A 19,232-nucleotide genomic window follows, 5' to 3' on the forward strand; every position below is an offset into this window, starting at 1 on the left:
TTGTGGAAGTTGAGAACAAAGACAGTTGGTCATGGTTTCTAGAGTTGTTGATAGAAGACCTTGGGGGTACTGAAGTTGGCAATGCATGCACTTTTATGTCTGATCAACAAAAGGTACGTGCAGTTTTCTGTTCTGTTTCATAATAATAATTGTACAATTCGTATTGTATTTGGTCCCTATTTATAATTAAAATGTTCAATTTGGTCCTTGTTTTCAATTACATTGTTCAATTTGGTCCCTTTGTGAAATTAAAAAAGTTCAAATTGGTCCCTGTTACAAATAGGGTTTGGTGCCAGCTATTGAACAACTTTTACCTAAGGCAGAGCATAGATTTTGCATGCGACACATGTATGCAAATTTTAGGAAGAAGTTCTCTGGCCAAAAGTTGAAGAATCTAATGTGGAAAGCTGCTGCAAGTACATATTCCCAAGCTTGGAAAAAAGAGATGCTAAATATGAAGGAAGTGAATGAAGAGGCTTACAAATATCTAATTGTTAACCCGCCAAGGTATTATTTATACATTATGAATACATTGATCACTTGTACAGTGCATATAACAATGATTTATATTTCTTGTAACAGATATTGGTCAAGATCTAGATTTACAGGTAGGTCAGTTTGTGATACTCTAACCAATAACATGAGTGAAGGTTTTAATAGTGTGATTCTTGAGGCACGAGGAAAGCCCATTATAACCATGCTTGAAGAAATTAGAGTTTTCCTCATGAAAAGATGGGCAACCAATAGAATGAAATCATCTAATATGGACTTTGATATCTGTCCCAAGATTAGAAAAAGACTTACAAAGGAGTCTAATTTATCCAAAAAATTGGATCCCTAGGTATGCATTTCATTTGAAATTGGATCTTATGGTAGGCTGATTGTTATTGATCAAATATTTCTTAACTTCTATTCATTTATGGCTTAATGACAGTTGGTCTGCAGAAAAAATCTTTGAAGTTAGGCATTATGCACAGATTACAAACAAATTTGCAGTTAACCTGGACATCCAAGATTGTACGTGCAGGAAATGGCTTCTTACTGGGATCCCTTGCTGCCATGCAATTGCAGCCATGAAGTTCCTAAATTTAGATCCAGAAAACTATGTACCCATTTGGTTCAGACGATCAACGTATGAAGAAGCATATGCCTCCATCATATTTCCAGTGAACGGCCACCTGTTATGGGAAAGAACACCCTACGTAGACGTCCTCCCACCATTCAACAGAAAATTACCTGGCAGACCAAAGAAGAAAAGAAGGTTGGAGCAATGGGAGCTAAGGAGGGATGAGACCCAGATGACCAAAGGTGGCCACCGGAAGAAATGTAGTATTTGTCGTCAAGTTGGACATAAGATAAATAAATGCCCTACTCAACATCAAGCAGACCTACCAGGACCATCCCAACCACCACCCCAACAACCAACTGAGGAAATTACACAGCCATCCCAACCACCTGCTGAGGAAATGACACAACAATCTGAACCCCCACCAACCAGGCCCGACAAGTTACCCATTAGAAGACAACGTCCTTTATAATGTTCTAAAATTGTTGTACTTTTGTTTATTTGGATTTGGTCAGTTGTGTGGTAAACATTAGCCACAGGATATGTTTTGGATGTGCTTTAAATTTCTTTTGATGTCAAACATTAAGCACTTAATTTGTTGGAATTGGTCAATGTAATGATTACATTGGTTCTGTTTATGCAAAATTATCATTTTAATGCTTTGTACAATTTCAATCATGTTGTGTTTTATTGCTTTAACAACACATCAGTAGTCAACATAGGGACCAAATTTATAACTAATAAACATAAACTGGGACTAAATTGAACAATTACTTAATATATAAAATTTCATCATTTAGTACAACAAATATAGCCATAACCTAAACATCACAACATTTCAACTCCATTGACCTTAAATCAGTACGTTCAACCACACTGGGACCACCTCTTCAAACATCATCACTTCAACCAAAATACACAAAACATAACTATGTTAACTACACTAAGAAAACCAGTCATCGCTACTAATAATTGGATCTTTTTCTTCGAAGCTTTCAGTGCGTTTTCCAGATCATAAATCTTCCCCCTTTGCCTCCCAATAATAACATCCCTTTCGTCATCATTTTCTTTACTGCACCACTTGAAATAGTTGCAACACATCACATTACCAGCTTCACTCTATTATTCATCAACAAGAAAAATCTCAAACACAGTGTTAATTAATAACACAAAGAATGTAGGGTTTATATTCACATTACCTTGTAGTTTCGACAACCCCAAAAATATCTTCCCGCATTCTTTGGAGTTCTGGCCATTTTTACTACTGCCATCTCACCACAATTGCAAATGGGGATTACCCCTGGCCCCATTGAACCACCCCAAGGGGAATGATGAGAAGAACGGCGACCCAAGGTATTCCAACAAGATGAAGAAGAATGGGAAGCAGACATGGCTCGTTAACTAAGGGAAGAAGATTGGGAAATAAAAACCCTAATTTAGAATCCACTCTCTTCAATTTATTCCCAAAATCAAAAACCTGATTAAGAAATCCAATTTAAAAATTTCTAACGGCTAGAAAGGATTCCCAGTCAGCAAAAAACTGACACCTCACTCAGCAGTTGCAGAGCTGGACACGTTGCCGTTAACAATTTTAACGGAGTTACTGAAAAGGACCAAATTGAACATTAAATTCGTTCTTTGGGACGAAATTGAACACAAATTCAACTCAGGGACCAAAACGAATTTTCCGAACCAAAATTGGGACCAAAAAGAGCTTTTAACCTAAAATTTCTCTCTTGACTATCAATTTTAGGTTAACTTAAAAGTAAATGTATATCATAATATAAATTGTCAATTATAAAATATAATATATATTCTTAAAAACGTATTTTTATTTTAATACATTATTTGGTCACTTCTTTTGGGGCTTTTGTTTAAAATGATCCCACTTTAAAAAAAATCAGTTTGGTCTCATATTTCATTAAAAGTTGTTCAAAGTGGTCCTTTTGGCAGACAGCGTTAAATTCTTAACGGTACAGATGCTAACGTGGCAGAACATTGGTGAGTTGTTTCAAACGAAGCTTACGTGGCTGAAGTCATTTAAATTAAAAAAAGATTAAATTAAAAAATAGGTCTTGAAGGTTGTTGTTACCCTGTTCGTTCACATTCCCTCCGAAGATTCCGCCGTCGTAGTTTGCAGCGTTCACCAGTGGCCTGTGTTGCTTGGATTTTGAGCTGCTGCTAGAGGATGCGCTTCCGAAGCTTTGTTGTTGGCAGGGTCTGAAGGGAGAACCTAGGAGATGGTCGAATTGGGAGGTTCTTGCAGCAGTGCCACCGAGGAGGAGGAGTTCTGTTGGCTGAGTGTTGGGGTCTTGGATGTTGGAAATGTGAGAAGCAACCTGAGAAAGGTTTAGAGGGATGGTGTTGGCGGTGGTTCTGAAGAGATGGGTGTCGATGGCGGCGCCAAGGTTTGGTGGTTGTCTTGCACTCTCTTTGAGCAAGTGCATCGCAGAACGCCCTGTGGGTGATGAAACTGTCCCTCCTGCATTCATGTCATAGAACATTGAGTTTTATGATAGATCACACGAAATATTCTATCAAAAATGCTGAACAGTTTTATACAATTTGATTTTTAATCACAAAATACATGTAATAAGTTCGTTAATTTTTACAATATTTATTTTGAAAGTATATAAAATATTATTAACAATTTCTCAAGGATAATGATATTTACACAATATTTTTTTAACAACATTTGAACATTGATTACGTGTCAATCTGTGATTGGTCAAAAATCACTCCACAATAATGTTTATGATTATTATTATTATTGAATGTGAAGTGATTTTTGACCAATCATAGATTGATACGTAATCAATGTTCAAATGTTGTTTAAAAAATGTTGTCTAAATATCATTATCCATTTCTTAATAATGACTCCATCTCCAATAGATCTTGAATTTTAGGATTTAGGGTTTAGGGTTCAACAGATATTGAATCTGCATATCTGCAAGATTTTCAAACAGATCTTGAATCTGTACATCTATACTTGCGACACTCAAACATATTTTGAATATGCACATCTGCAAGATTTTCAATACCCAACAAGGCAACAATCCTGGGTTTCTTCCTATGGCTTCCCCACTGGCCAGGCAAATCCCTCAAAAACCCTAACAGCTCCTCTTCGCTGCTCAAACCCTCTGTGCACCTCTTGAGCTCATCGGCGAAGGGGTCTTCGAGGTGGCCAAATTGGGGTTAGGGTTTTTCTAATTTAACTTATTTTTTTAATTTAACCTTTTTTAATTTAAATGACTTTAGACAGTCACGTAAGCTTCGTTTGAAACAGCTCACCAATGTTCTGCCACGTTAGCATCTGCAGGTTAAGAATTTAACGCCGTCTGCCAAAGGGACCATTTTGGGACCAAACTGATATTTTTTTCGAAAATAGGATCATTTTTAACAAAAGCCCCAAAAGAAGGGACAAATAATGTATTAAACCTATTTTAATTATAGTATAGTTCATAAAATAAAACTATTTATTATAAATATATAAAAATAAGTATGAACCCTAGACAATGCAAAAAAAATTTAAAAAATAGTATACGAAGGATTGATAGAAGCCATTAGCAACAAACAGAAAATTCCATTTATGTGTTTTCAAAGAAACACTCACAAACAATCTTTTGTTTCTCCTCAGCATCGCACTTCTCTTCATCTCTAACCTAACAATGTCACTCCCGATATCAAAGTTAAGGTTCTCTCTTTCTTATTCCAATTCCAAGTTTTCTCCTTTTCTTTCAAACCCTTCTTCCTTCTCTTGCTTTCACTTACACTATCATTCTCAGCCTCCTTCACTTGACCATGACAATGTTCACGACCTCGTCTCCCAATTTCATAGCATGTTTCATATGCGTCTTGTTCCTCCCATCTACGAATTTGGGCTGATTTTGGGATCTCTTACAAGGATGAAATACTATCCTACAACTATTTCCCTTTTTAAACAAATGGAGCTCAAGGGAATTCAGAGTAATCTTGTCATTCTCAACATCGTCATCAATTGTTTCTGCCACTTAGGCCAAATGCCCTTCTCTTTCTCTATTCTTGCCAAGATTCTCAAACGAGGTTATCATCCAAGTGTCATAACCTTAAGTACCCTCATGAAAGGTCTTTGTCTTAACAGTGAAGTCAAGAAAGCACTTTCTTTTCATGACAAGGCACTAGCACAAGGATTTAGACTTAACGAGGTTAGTTACGGGATCTTGATCGATGGCTTGTGTAAGGTAGGAGAAACCGAAGTTGCTATCAAGTTGCTCAGAATAATAGAAGGCGGATTATGTAAGTCCGATGTGGTAATGTATGCAAGTATAATTGACTCTCTATTTAAAGATAATCTTGCAAAAGAGGCTTATGATATGGTTATTAAAATGATGTCAAATAACATCATACCTAATGTTTATATCTATAATATAATGATGGATCCTTTATGTAAGGAAGGAAAGATAAAAGAAGCTAAGAATGTGCTAGGTGTGATGGTGAAAGCTTGTGTGAAACCTGATAGTGTTACTTTTAGCACTTTGATGGATGGGTATATTTTAGTTAACGAGGTACAAAATGCTAAACACATATTTAATGTTATGACTAAAACTGGAGTAACTCCTAATATTTACAGCTATAATATCATGATTAATGGATTATGTAAAAGTAAAAGAGTGGATGAGGCCATGAATCTCTTTCAGAAAATGCACAAGAGGAAGGTGGTTCCTAATACAGTGACTTACACTACTCTTATTGATGGTTTATGCAAATCTGGGAGAATAACTCATGTTTGGGATCTTATTGATGAGATGCATGATAAAAATCAACAACTGAATGTAATCACTTACAATTGCTTGATACATGCTTTATGTAAAAACAATCATCTAGACCAGGCATTTGAGTTATTCAAGATAATGATGGAAAAGAAAATTATGCCAAATATGTACATCTGGAACACACTTATTGAGGGAATGTGCAGAGGAGGAAGATTTGAGGAGGCACAAGAGACCTTCCAAGATCTTTTAATTAAAGGCTATCCTTTAGACGTACATTGTTATACTACTATGATCAATGGTCTTTGTAAAAAGGGTTTACTTGATGAGGCATTGACCTTATGGTCCAAAATGGAAGACAATGGTTGTTTACCTGATGTAGTAACTTTTGAAATAATGATTACGGCTCTTTTTCGAAAGGATGAGAATGATAAGGCAGAGACATTTCTTCGTGAAATGATATTGAGAGGCTTGTTGACATGATAAAAGGTGAACTCTCATTTCTGTATTTAGTTACATTTATGTCTTGCTACATATTGTACTTGAATGGTTTGTATATGTTGTGTCTGTTTGATCAGAGAAGTGTGACCTTTCGCAATTGATGCTTGTCTTACTAGATTTGGATGTGAAGAGTTGAAAATTTTTAATTTTCTGCTCTACCTTTTCATTGCTATAGTATTTTTTTTTTTTGCATTGCATTGAATTGTCTGTCAAGACCTAAACCCTGACCTCCCTCCATAAATTCTAATGGTTTTTTGTTTTCCAAGGTCATTTAACTTTTTAGAGGTTCTCTACCACTTAACCTAATTGAGGAAGTGTACTATCATACTATATTATCTTATTGATATTGATATAAGTCATTACAAGTTTCAAATTGTGTAAATAAGGTTCAATCCATTGAAAAGAGGGCCCACCGGTAAATCCATGTAATTGAAATTTTGGATATTTTGTTATCAAGAGGTAGCATATGCAATGACTCTTTCTGGCTTTTGCTGCAGCATCCTGTCTCTTGAATATTTTACCCTAAAGTTTGAAATTGTATACTATATTAATTGCTAATCATGGTGGTAACAACATAAGGATCCATGTTAGAAGCAGACATTCTGTCCTCAAAGTAACCTTTCCCTTGTTTCTCAGTGTCTCTTCCAACTCTAACTGAGCTTCCACGGTTTGCCACGCCCTTCAGAGAAAAATGTTATACCATTAATTGCTAATCTCAAAAAACATCATAAGATATCAAAAGATGATGACTTACCCAAGAGAATGTGTTGATGTCTGCAGTTTCATGTCTTCCAGTTAGACGTCTCTCATTACCTTTTCCATATGCTGCAATGTGCTCTTTGTGTCTCAATCCAAGCTTTTCAATGGCTTTCTTAATCACCTCATAACCACCCTCTTCTCTCATGGACTTGGTGCTGTACTCACCATTCATTACATCTATCAAAAAATCATACATTTCAAACAATAATAACTTAAATATATAAGATGCATATATATTACGAGTCCAAATTTGTTAAGCTTTTAGTGTTGTTCTTCGACTGTATCTTTAAAAATATACTGATTTTGATATATTAATATATATTTTGAAGATATAGCAGAAAAATAATACCAGCAACTTGGTAAAAAAATCCAGATTCATATATTACCTGTACATTGTCCGTGCCCCAGCTCCATTCCAATCTCCCTAATACCACAACCATGAAACAATAAAGTCAAAATATTGAAATAAATTAATGATAAAATTAAGATCAATTATTCTTTTATTATATGATTCAATCTTTCTTCCAAGTTATCAACAAGTTTTACAAGAAAATATCTAAGTAGAATGTGCTCAGGATCAAATGAAACAACAACTCCTGTCATCTCTGTAATCCTGTGTAGCATAACAACATTTCATCAACATTTTCATTGATTTTCATCAGCCATGTTCATCATTTATGATCCTTAATAATAAAAAATCAGTGAAACTTTGTATTACCTCCAAAATGTAGCAAGCAGCCCACACTTCATCTCCAGCCAAGATTCCAACAGAAGGAATTCAGTGAGAAATTTTGTAATTCTGTTGCATTTTCTATGTAATGCATATTTTGTAGATTTGAAAATTGAGAAGGAAACTTCAAAGCAATCACTACCACAATAGCAAGAATTTGGGTTGAAACCACTTCAATCACACCTCATAGCTGCTAATGAATTTTTGCATTGTGTTGCTGCTCCTTTTGTTCATAATATCACTGATTTTTATTTGAATACTTTCGTTGATTTTAGTTCTCCACCTATCTATGATGATTATAACGAGTCAGCTGCTATTACTGAATTTAATATTCAATCTTTTCAAATTGGTGCAACTCCCACCCTTGATTCTTCTGACGGTTTTGATTTTAGTACTATTATAGATTTCAATGCTGATTTTAATACTAGTGCTCATACTGAATGTGTAGCTATTGAAGTTGACACAATTCCTCATTCTAACACTGAATTTACGCTTGCTGATTCTTATATTTACATACCTGCTGCTGCATGCTTTGATTTTGCAGTTTATGATTTTGAAAGTGTTCATCATAAGTTTTATGTTGTTGATCATATGGCTTCTGATCTTCTGAAGCCTATTGCTTACAAGGTTTTCATAGTGCAGTTTTCACTAGCTGTAGTGCTAATGTTGATAATTCTCCTCTTCCTCTTCTATACATTTAGGCACCACTTATACTAGATGAAGTGTTGTTGCTGCTGCAGCAGAGTGGCCAGAGTGGTTGAGTAGAAGGAAGCAAAGCTTCAAGTCAGCTTCAAATTTTTGTTTGTAGTAGTAGTACATATTTGATACTTTCTTTAGCTTGTGTAATTAAAGGTAGTAAATATAACAAATTGTACTGCTACAAGTTTTAAATTGAATAAATAAGCTTCAATCCGTTGAAAAGAGGGTCCATTGGTAAATCAATGCAATTGAAATTTTGGATATATTGTTATGAAGTTGTAGTATATGCCATGACTCTTTCTGGTGTTTGCTGCAGCTTCCTGTCTCTTGAATATTTTACCCTGAACTTCTTCAAGAAATGCTACAGTATGACATCATCTTTCGTGTGTATGATTACAAAATAGTTGAGATGTTATCACTCTATTAAGTTATGAGGTGCCTCCAATTGATAGTTTCATAAGAAAACTACAATTAAATTAACATTGTATCATAACAAGCAGTAAACATGGCATTTTAAAGATACAGTTCTTTGTGGGATTATAATCTGCATAAGAACATTCTTAACACAAATAGAATTCATTTGCTACTATATCAAAATCAGAAAATTATTATTATAGAAATTTGTTTTTGATTTGTATGTGATAACTTCTCCCTTTTTTATTTCTTGCTTCCTACTTCTTTCCTTTTAGGCTTTTCAATTTTTGAAAGTTTTAGTTGATCTGCAGTGAAACTATAACAATCCCATGATAGACCCCGGGAGATTGGGACATCATGAGAAGCGTGAAATTGTCAGCTATGTTACTGTCCTATGTATATTCTAGAAATGTTTTTTTTTATGCTTGCATATATATGGTTTACATCTACTATGATTGCCTATATGTTGCTGTCGTATATAACTGATAATGTTTTATGACTTCAATTCATATGGTGTGAATAAAAATTGTCAAATCTGTTGCAGAGACTTAAAATCAGTCGCAATATTCATTCACTAAATTCTTGGAATGCAGATAAGTTCGTTTAGTCATTTCCTTCACACATGAAAAAAAAAATTGTGTAGCAGAGCAAACAGTTAATTTATGCATGCATCATTCCACAGATAAACTTCAAATTTTATCACCAAACTTTGTTATATAATATTCTATTGAGCTTTTTGACACAAGTTATCCATTCATTCCAAGTCTAGGATCCACTAGTGGGTAAAAAAGAAAAATTATATTTTTAATTCAATATATCTTATTTAATTTTTTTTTATGTACCATGCCCAATTCTGTATGGTTGCGTATCAAATTCGGCTAGCAGATTCTATTCCTTCTAAATAACATGATTCCTGAATGCCGTGATCATTTTGGGTGACAAGAACAAGATGAATGCCAAGAATGAGCCAAAGAATAACTTGATGAAATATTTGACAGNGTCATGATCAGCATCTTCAGAAGTGCTTATCTGAGAATACATTGCTTTTGCTGATGGCAGAGCTTCTATTACTGCATCGGCCAAATCTGTAATGAAGGAAGGGGTAAGACCAAGGGCAGGTACACGTGCCCAATTCTTGATGAAGATTCAAGAGACAGTAGCAACATAGCTGAAAACTCGCAACAATTCAACTTAAGGAGCAGTAGCACTTCTAAGTTGTTGAAAACACAAAGATCAACCAAATTGCTGAAAACACAAATACTGGGAAAGCAGTTATATGAATTGGAGTCTGTGTTGAGGCAACTTGCTTTAAAAACCAGCAAGTTAATGTAGTGAAAAAAACAGTGTAGCCTGTGCACTACTACAGATCATTATACAAATGAATTTACTCGGTTCTCAGAAAATACAAATCCTGAAATAACATTAAATTTGAGCAAAACATTTCAATGACTACATCCATCACTGAATTAAAACAACAAATTTGAAGATGTACACAATGGAACTTTGACAATGGAGTTTGGTGAAGCAAGGTGCAGTTCAACAATTTCAATGCCATGGATCAACCTATAGAAGGCCATTTTGTTTTATATGATCATCCTGTTTTCTGAGTAATACTTTAAATCCTGATGAAATTGAAACTGCTGTAAGTAATGAACTAGGATTGGAATTAGATATTAATTCAGCTTTTGCATTTTTAGTATTATTGGATTCTTTTTCTCAAAACAATGAAACAATTCCGGCCCCTTAACTGCTTTGAGGCACTAGCTGAGGAATTCATTGAGAAATTTTGTAATTCTGCTGCACTTTTTATTAATGCATATTTTGCATATTGGAAATTTGAGAAGGAAACTTCATGCAACATAGCAAGAATTCGAGTTGAAACCACTTCAATCACACCTCATAGCTGCTAATGAATTTTTTTCATTCCTTTTGTCCATAATTTCACTGATTTTGATTTGAATATTCGAGTTGATTTTAGTGCTCCACCTATCTATGATGATTATAATGAGTCAGCTACTATTACCGAATTTAATATTCAAGCTTTTGAAATTGATGCAACTCTACTTGACACTTCTGGCGGTTCTGATTTTAGGACTATTGTAGACTTTAATGTTGATTTTCATACTAGTGCTCATATTAAATGCATAGCAATTGAAGTTGACACAATTGCTCACTCTAACACTGAATTTACGCCTGATTATTCTAATATTGATATACCTGTTGCTGCATGCTTTAATTTTGCAGTTTATGATTTTTAAAGTGTTCATCATAAGTTTTATGTTGTTGATCATTTGTGTTGTGATCTTCAAACGCATGGACAAATAGGCCAGAATGGTTAAGCAAAAGGAAGCAAAGCTTCAAGTTAACTTCAAACTTTTGTTTGTAGTAGTACATATTTTTTCTTTAGCTTGATAGTCAATATAGATTCATAAATAGATGGTAAATTTTATTATTTTTCTGTTTAGTTAAGTCTGTTCACGGTTGTACTTTACTACTTTTAAATTTCTTTTAGTTGATCTGAACTTTGATACTTTTGTAGTTTTTCAATCATTTGTTAATTTAGAAGTTTAAGAATCTTACTGCATTATAGATTTGATGTGACTTTGACTCTGAAGAGTGTTTTGATGATTCCTTTTACTACTTTCTTTCATATTTTCTGTTTTAGTTTATAGTTACTATGTGCTTTTTGAATTTGCAGTTTTAATTATGAATATTAGTAGCTTATTTAGATTGTTTTAGTTTATTGTTTTGTTTTTTTACCAGCAACTGAAATCGGATATACACAGTTTTATTTAAATAGACTTCTAGTTACACGATTATTTAGAATTCTATTTTCTTAGCCGGGTGGTTTTGTTTCAAGTTTTTAAGATGTTTTTCAACTAGTGAACATTTAATTCAATAACTAATTTATCAATTTATTTTCTATATTAGTATATATAATTTCTATTTGGACTACCAATTTTAGTTTCATTTCAAAGTAACTTTATATCATAATATAAATTATCAATTACAAATATAAAATATAATATATAATATATATTCTTAAAAACATCTTTTATATATTTTAATTATAATATAGTTCACAAAGTAAAACTATGCACAAAATTTTAAAATAATAGCATATAAAGGATTCAGAGAAGCAATGAGAAAGAGAAAATTCAACTCCATTTCTGTGTTTTTAGAAACCCTAAGACCCAATCTTTTGTTTCAGCACAGCATCTGACTCCTCTTCGTCTCTAACCTTAACGTAACAGTTAAGGTTCTTCCTTCTGTTCCTTTCACTTACCCAATCACTTTGTGTTTTTAGATAAACACTAACGCCCAATATTTTGTTTCCGCACAGCATCGCTCTCCTCTTCTTCTTTGACCTAACACTTCCAATATCAAAGTTAAGGTTCTCTCTTTCTTATTCCATTTCCAAGTTTTCTCCTTTTCTTTCAAACCCTTCTTCCTTCTCTTCCTTTCACTTACACTATCACTCCCAGCCTGACCATGACAATGTTCACAACCTCGTCTCCCAATTTTACCGCATGTTTCATATGCGTCTTGTTCCTCCCATCTACGGATGAAACACTATTCTACAACTATTTCCCTTTTTAAGCAAATGGAGCTCAAGGGAATTCAGAGTAATTTTTTTATTCTCAACATCGTCATAAATTGTTTCTGTTCTTAGGTCAAATGCCCTTCTCTCTCTATTCTTGCCAAGATTCTCAAACAAGGTTATCATCCACATGTCATAACCTTAACTACCCTTATGAAAGGTCTCTGTCTTAATAGTGAGGTCAAGAAAACTCTTAGCCTTAATGACAAGGCAGTAGAGAAGTATTTCGGTTTCGACCTGACGAGGTTAGTTTCGACTTGAAAGCCTTCTGCTATTGCCTTGTCATAAAGTCTCAAGAATGGAAGACAATTGTTGCGTACCTGATGTAGTAACTTTTGAAATAATGATTACAACTCTTTTTGGAGAGGATGAGAATGATAAGGTAGAAATATTTCTTCGTGAAATTATATTTAGAGGGTTGTTGACATGATAAAAGGTGAAATCTCATTTCTGTATTTAGTTACATTTATGTCTTCCTACATAATGTTCTTAATGGTTTGTATGTAATGGTTTGTATGTGTTGTGTCTGTTTGATAGGAGAAGTGTGACCTTTCTGCAATTGATGACTGTCCTACTACGAGACGAATTGGATGTGGAGTTGAAAATTTTTTATTTTGAACTCTAGTGTTCCATTGCTATAGAACTTCTGTGTATTTTTTTATTTTTTTTGCATTGCATTGTCTGTCAAGACCAAAACCCTGATCTCCCTCCATAAATTCTAATGGTTTATTTTTTTTTCAAGTTCATTTAACTTTGTAGAGGTTCTCTACCACTTAACGTAATTGAGGAAGTTTAGTATCATACTACATTACCTTATTGATATTGATATAAGTCATTACAAGTTTCAAATTATGTAAATAAGGTTCAATAAATTGAAAAGAGGGCCCACCGGTAAATTAATGTAATTGAAATTTTGGATATTCTGTTATCAAGTGGTAGCATATGCCATGACTCTTTGCTTTTTGCTGCAACATTCTGTCTTAAAGCATACAGAGGACACAGTGAGGCTTAAAAGACCTCATAAAACAACAATTACTTTGAGACATAACTAAATTGTGGATCAAATGATATTGAAAACATAACTTTGAGTAGTCTAATAATGTGTTCTTGGTTTCCAGAGGATTGTGAACTCTGCAATGACAACATAAGAATCCATGTTAGAAACTGGTCATCTGTCCTTAAAGTAACATTTCCCTTGTTTCTGTGTCTCTTCCAACTCTAACTGCAGGGTTTGCCACACCCTTCAGAAAAAAATGTTACACTATTAATTGCTAATCTCAAGAGGTGTTGATGTCAATTAATTGTAGAATTTATTACTTAATTGTTATTGATTGGTACATAATCTAAAATTTATATATTATACTGGCTTTCAACAGCAGTAAAAACATCATTTCCATGGTGTAAAAGGAAAATCGTGAGTTAGGTTATGAATTTATTACCGTTGATATTTAATATTTAATTTTCTGAAAAAACGGTATTAGTAAAATTTATTCAAAATATTTAGCTACTATCTTTCTTAAAGAGGATTATATACTGTTTATAATTTATAAACGCGATATGTGAATAAGCAGAGACATAAATCTGACATTAAACTGAATACAAAGTAATTGATCAAACAGTTTGTGCAAAATTTGAAATGTAGACAAGGTTTAAACAATATACAAAATTCAATAACTTGTTGAGGGTCTAATATCCGAGATCGAGTGAATGCTTCTTTGCTCTAAAAGAGATACCTGTGTCAATTATTTTTGGAATATTCTTAAGACGAGGATCAAGTTTCCATTATGAGAAAATTCGTTTCATCAATAGTTGTGTGGTGTATACAGAAGAGGTTGGAATGAGGGGAACTAAAGCAAAAAATTTCAAGTATACTATGTTTGCTAACAATAGATTCATCTCTGTATGCTTGGGTATCGAATTCGGCTAGCAGATTCCATTCCTTCTAAATAACATGATTCCTGAATGCCGTGATCATTTTGGGTGACAAGAACAAGATGAATGCCAAGAATGAGCCAAAGAATAACTTGATGAAATATTTGACAGNGTCATGATCAGCATCTTCAGAAGTGCTTATCTGAGAATACATTGCTTTTGCTGATGGCAGAGCTTCTATTACTGCATCGGCCAAATCTGTAATGAANGAAGGGGTAAGACCAAGGGCAGGTACACGTGCCCAATTCTTGATGCCAGATTCAAGAGCCAGTTCCTTGTACTCCATGTCAATTTCTTCAAGGGTCTCAATATGCTCACTCACAAAGCTGAGATACAATAAAACGGATTACTTTTACTCAGGTATATTCACAACTTTCTACAGTATTGTAACGAGTAACATACTGTAAAACGCATAAGCTACCGTCTACAATTTAAATCTACAAGCGTATAAGACCAATAATAACGTACCTCACTGGAACAGCTAAAAGACTCTTTATACCTTTCTGGCCAAGCTCAACAAGAACTTCGTCCGTATATGGTTTCAGCCACTGTACAGGACCCACTCGACTCTGGAAATTCATCCAACAAAAACGTATGATAACAGAAAAATAAAAGGTACACCACAGAAAATAATAATACAAGCCAGGATTTAAATATGAAATCTCCATTTAACTCAAGATGCCAGAAAATTGGGTTCAAGGATTCAAAATCAAAACAAACCTGATAAGCAAGGGTATGCTCATTACTAATTCCTCTAGCCTTCAACTCTTGCATGATCAAGAAAATGCAGTCCTCCATTTGATCTCGGTATGGATCCCCAGCTTCCTCAACGTAACTGACAGGTACACCGTGGGCACTGAAAAATATCATTGCCTACACAGAAAAATGCCACGGTTCAAAGTGCAGTAAAATACATCACACAGCCTTCGATTTATGTAAAAGGCATTTGGAAAGCAGTCAACACAATAATAATCTACCTCTCTTGGTTCAGAGAAGCTCTGGAGCTCTTTCTCAATTAAGTTAGCCATTGACTTGATGTAACCTTCTCGTTGATACCAAGAGTTTATAATGGAAACAGGAAGAGTAGACAAATAGGCGTCCTCCCTGAATTAGATGATATCAGTTGATAAAAGAATAATCCTTGAATCACCTAAAGGCATTCATCATGAAGTGCCAAGAAGCAGTACCTGAATACTTGCTCTAGAACACGGACGCTTGATCCAGTTGTGGATATAGAAAATTGGGGATAAAGAGGTAGTACCACAAGCCTTGTTATTCTGTCCCTCTTAATCTGTCATGCAAGACAAGCTTTGATTTTATACTCAAGTCAAAGGTGAGCCAGAGCCCAGAATAAATAAATAATCTAATTCATAATTAATTGTCCAGTATGTCATTTAATTATGAAAAGAGAAAATGGATGAGTGAGAGAAGAATGCAGAAAGGAAAAAAAAAAAAAACACGAGAACTTACTTGCTGAATTGCTTCTTCGGTGAATGGATACCAGTATCGCATCCCCACATATACATTTGAAGAGAGGCCCTTTGCTTCCAAAGCCTTTTTGATTGCAAGTGCCTGCACAAGCACAATTAACCATAAAAGCTTCATTAGTTCCAGAAAAATTACCATCAGACATAACTTTCATTGATTGTAACGGGAAAAGGACCAACAAAGAATTCTTGTTGCAGAAAAACACGACGCAGCAGATAATGGGAAAACAAAAAAATTGAACTCTACCTGGTCATCTGTAATTTTGCGTAAAGGAGAGCCACCACCAATAGCAGCATACCCTTCCTTGGATTTAGGAGCTCGAAGCACAGAAATCAATTTTGCCAATGGTCGCTGAAGAAACCTAAACAATCTTGGAAGACGAATGATATCCTGTCACAATACAAGAAACACACATCATTGAAATCATACGAATGTACTAGGGTTAATATGGAATTAACACAAACAGAATAAAATAACCAACAGTAGAAAAAACACAAACTTAACATACAGGATCAGCAAAAAGATTAAACAGAAAAGGTTGAACGTCATTCAATGTCTCTGGTCCTCCTAGATTGAGAAGTAGCACGCCAACTTTTTCTTCTGCAACATGCGTAGGAGATTCTAAGGCAGCCACATCATAAGCACCTGTCTCCACAGAATAAGAGGCTCGACCAACTAGGTTTCTCCTGCCAGAGAGGTTCACACAAAGCGGTCCACCAAGCAGGCTATTTCTTCTCTTGGTAGAGTCAGAACACAAAAACAAAGACACTTGAGATGGAGACTTGTTACAGTTTGAATGGCAATCAACACAGCCAGGATTTCGGATATCAGAACGTAACCTGAAAATTAAGAGTGACCAAGCATTTAGTTAGCAAACTCTCCTTAGGGGTGATAAATCCAGCATCAGATAGAACATTGTAAATTAAATTAACTTAGTTTGGCCATGTCAAAGACCAAACAAGAATAAAATTCAAAGGAAATAATAATAATAACACCAGAAAACATGGAACTTCACATAGAAGAGTAGATAGAAAAAAGGCATGAAAATCAATTATATAAGCTTCATAAACATCTATTACAGAAAAATCTCATCCAAGTGGATGAGGCATTATAGTAGACGGAGCTGCCAACATTATGATGTATGTTCTTCAAGATTGTAGAGAGTAATTTATACCTCAAGAAAACATTTAGACAATCGAAATAAACATAATAGAGTCTTACAAGTGGTATAGCAAGCTGGCTAATGCTCGAACCAGAACTTAAATGGGAGACATTTGTAAGAACTTATACAGTTTTATCTGAACATATGAAAGCAAGTTGTGACTCATAACGAGTTAGGATTGACATGCAGTTTGTGGCGGCAGCGGCAACAGCCGCAACGGCGGCGGAAGCAGGGAAGCAGCCGCACGGCATGTTGTGGCTGCCATGAAAAACCAGCATCGCCACCGCCATGTTGTGGCGGCAAGCCAGAACTCCGCCATGGCGGATATTTTATAACATTAAAGTGAAATCGCATACATATGTGACAGACAAAGCAAATCAGTGAATGGAGTGAGAGATGTGATTTGGAATCTGCGGTGGAAAGAAAAACAAATTAGGAAAGTAAAAGCCCTAGAAAATAGACAAAGGATTACTTGTTGGCAGCGAAGGTAACGCAGTCAGAGTGACGGTGGCTGGACCTAAAAACGACGCCGAATCGATCCAGATCGCAGGGGGCAGCGGCGGTGTGCATCATTTCAACGGCGCAGGAGGCGAGGCCGAACACCAAATTCTGCCGCCTCGGAGACGCCGAGAGAGGAAGCGGAGATTTATTTTTCCGATTGAATAATTAATTAATCTATTAATTAAATGACCATTAAAATTCACCCTTCAGCTTCTCAAAATTTCATTTGATACAATAAAATTCATGAAGAGGTTCTGAGGAGGAGAGAGAATTTTTATATTAAGTTTTTTGGTTGCCGAAGTTGAATCAAAAAAGTCAATACCAAACACCAAACCAATAACAATAAGTCTTCTATTTCGTGTTTAGAGGGACACTCACGAATTTTTGACTGTTATAGCACTTTTCCTCATTTTTATTGCCTAGCATGTGCTTATTATATTTATAGGGATAGTACACTTCTTTTTTCTTTTTTTCAAATTCTGAGTTTTAATTGATCACAATTTTATCAAAATTCGTTTTTTTAGAAATCAAATTCTTAACTAAATTTTCTATTTTTTTATATTTCGTTTTTTCAAAATAGGAAGAAGAAAATTTAGAAAAACAATAAAAATAATGGGATTTAAGAAAAATGTAAAATCAATACTTTATAATTATGATTGGTTTTTTAAAGTTAAAATTGGTAAATGCATATTTATTTAGTAATAGTAATTTATTTTGAAATAAATTAGAAAACTAAAACTACAGAATAAGATGCTTTAATGAAAATTATTTGAATAAAAGTTTAAAATTATGATGGTTTAATATAAAATTAAAATTGACAAATGTACTTTTATGTAGTAATAGTAATTTATTTAAAAGTAAGCTAGGAGTGAAAAATTAGAAAAATAAAAATAAAGAACAAGATGATTTAAGAGAAATTATTTAAATAAGATTTTAAATTTATGATAGTTTTATGTAATATTAAAGTTAATAAATATGTTATCAAATAATAATAATTAGGACTCTTCTTGAAAAGAATGATACTGAAAAGACAGAGACATTTCTTCGAAAAATGATTTCTAGAGGCTTGTTAAAATCTTTTTAAGCAAATGGAACTGATTCTATCAATGGTTAATGTAGAAGATATTAAATTCTCGATTTTAAGATAGTTTTCTAAAACCCCTTACAATTGTCTTATCAAAACAGAACATGATTCTGTTTTCTTTATCAAGTTGCTTATACATGTTTTTATACTTAATATCTTCGAATATTGGTTCTGCTTGAAATACATGTAGTGCAAATGACAATAAATAAGAAGACAGTGTTTGTAACTTCTGATCTGACCTTGGAAACAAAATAATACTACAATAGAAATCACATATTTCTATATCTGTAGATTTGCTTTAGGATCTATATATGATTATGTAAAAACTACATCCATGTTCAACTCAATAACTTGAGAGTATTTTCTCCAAAAGTAACATTTTATCTTTATTTCAAACATGAATATATTTTATAAATTCCTATTAATAGTTACATGTCTATCCTTCTAATATATGTTCTTTGCATATGCCCTGCTTTTGATTGTTTTTCATTATATTAATCTAACATTTTTATTTTGAATTCATAAGTTACTATTTTTCAAAAATCAT

The 19,232-nt window shown here is 34.0% G+C and overlaps 3 protein-coding genes and 1 long non-coding RNA gene across 4 annotated transcripts in view; 2 read left to right on the top strand and 2 right to left on the bottom strand.

Annotated features, from left to right (window-relative positions):
• The window catches only part of LOC106756061 (glutamine synthetase PR-2-like), a 14,418-nt gene extending 7,150 nt beyond the window's left edge, over positions 1-7,268 (bottom strand). Inside the window, exon 1 of the mRNA XM_022783695.1 lies at positions 7,070-7,268. Coding sequence (XP_022639416.1) covers positions 7,070-7,246 — 177 coding nt within the window. The 5' untranslated portion in view covers positions 7,247-7,268. The remainder of the gene's footprint in view (positions 1-7,069) is intronic.
• On the top strand, positions 4,626-9,358 carry LOC106755957 (putative pentatricopeptide repeat-containing protein At1g12700, mitochondrial). The gene is made up of 2 exons (XM_014638195.2): positions 4,626-6,303; positions 8,506-9,358. The coding sequence occupies exon 1, from the start codon at positions 4,735-4,737 to the stop codon at positions 6,295-6,297; it is 1,563 nt and encodes a 520-aa protein (XP_014493681.1). The 5' UTR covers positions 4,626-4,734; the 3' UTR covers positions 6,298-6,303; positions 8,506-9,358.
• Positions 9,359-12,071: 2,713 nt separating this feature from the next.
• LOC106756076 lies at positions 12,072-13,259 on the top strand. Its single transcript, XR_001375450.2, has 2 exons — positions 12,072-12,954; positions 13,056-13,259. It is a non-coding gene; the product is annotated as an uncharacterized LOC106756076 (long non-coding RNA).
• Positions 13,260-14,078: 819 nt separating this feature from the next.
• LOC106755984 (ferrochelatase-1, chloroplastic/mitochondrial) lies at positions 14,079-17,945 on the bottom strand. The gene is made up of 9 exons (XM_014638225.2): positions 17,573-17,945; positions 16,447-16,777; positions 16,185-16,328; positions 15,921-16,022; positions 15,638-15,741; positions 15,428-15,554; positions 15,171-15,323; positions 14,919-15,019; positions 14,079-14,776 (listed from the first exon to the last, which is right to left on the bottom strand). The coding sequence occupies exons 1-9, from the start codon at positions 17,671-17,673 to the stop codon at positions 14,461-14,463; spliced, it is 1,479 nt and encodes a 492-aa protein (XP_014493711.1). The 5' UTR covers positions 17,674-17,945; the 3' UTR covers positions 14,079-14,460.
• Positions 17,946-19,232: the final 1,287 nt, after the last annotated feature.

This window comes from Vigna radiata, chromosome 1 (assembly GCF_000741045.1).
Source record: "Vigna radiata var. radiata cultivar VC1973A chromosome 1, Vradiata_ver6, whole genome shotgun sequence".
NCBI classification, from domain to species: domain Eukaryota; kingdom Viridiplantae; phylum Streptophyta; class Magnoliopsida; order Fabales; family Fabaceae; genus Vigna; species Vigna radiata.

Coding starts and splice junctions, on each gene's coding strand:
- LOC106755957 (XM_014638195.2), top strand. CDS start 4,735: ATGTCACTCCCGATATCAAAGTTAAGGTTCTCTCTTTCTTATTCCAAT.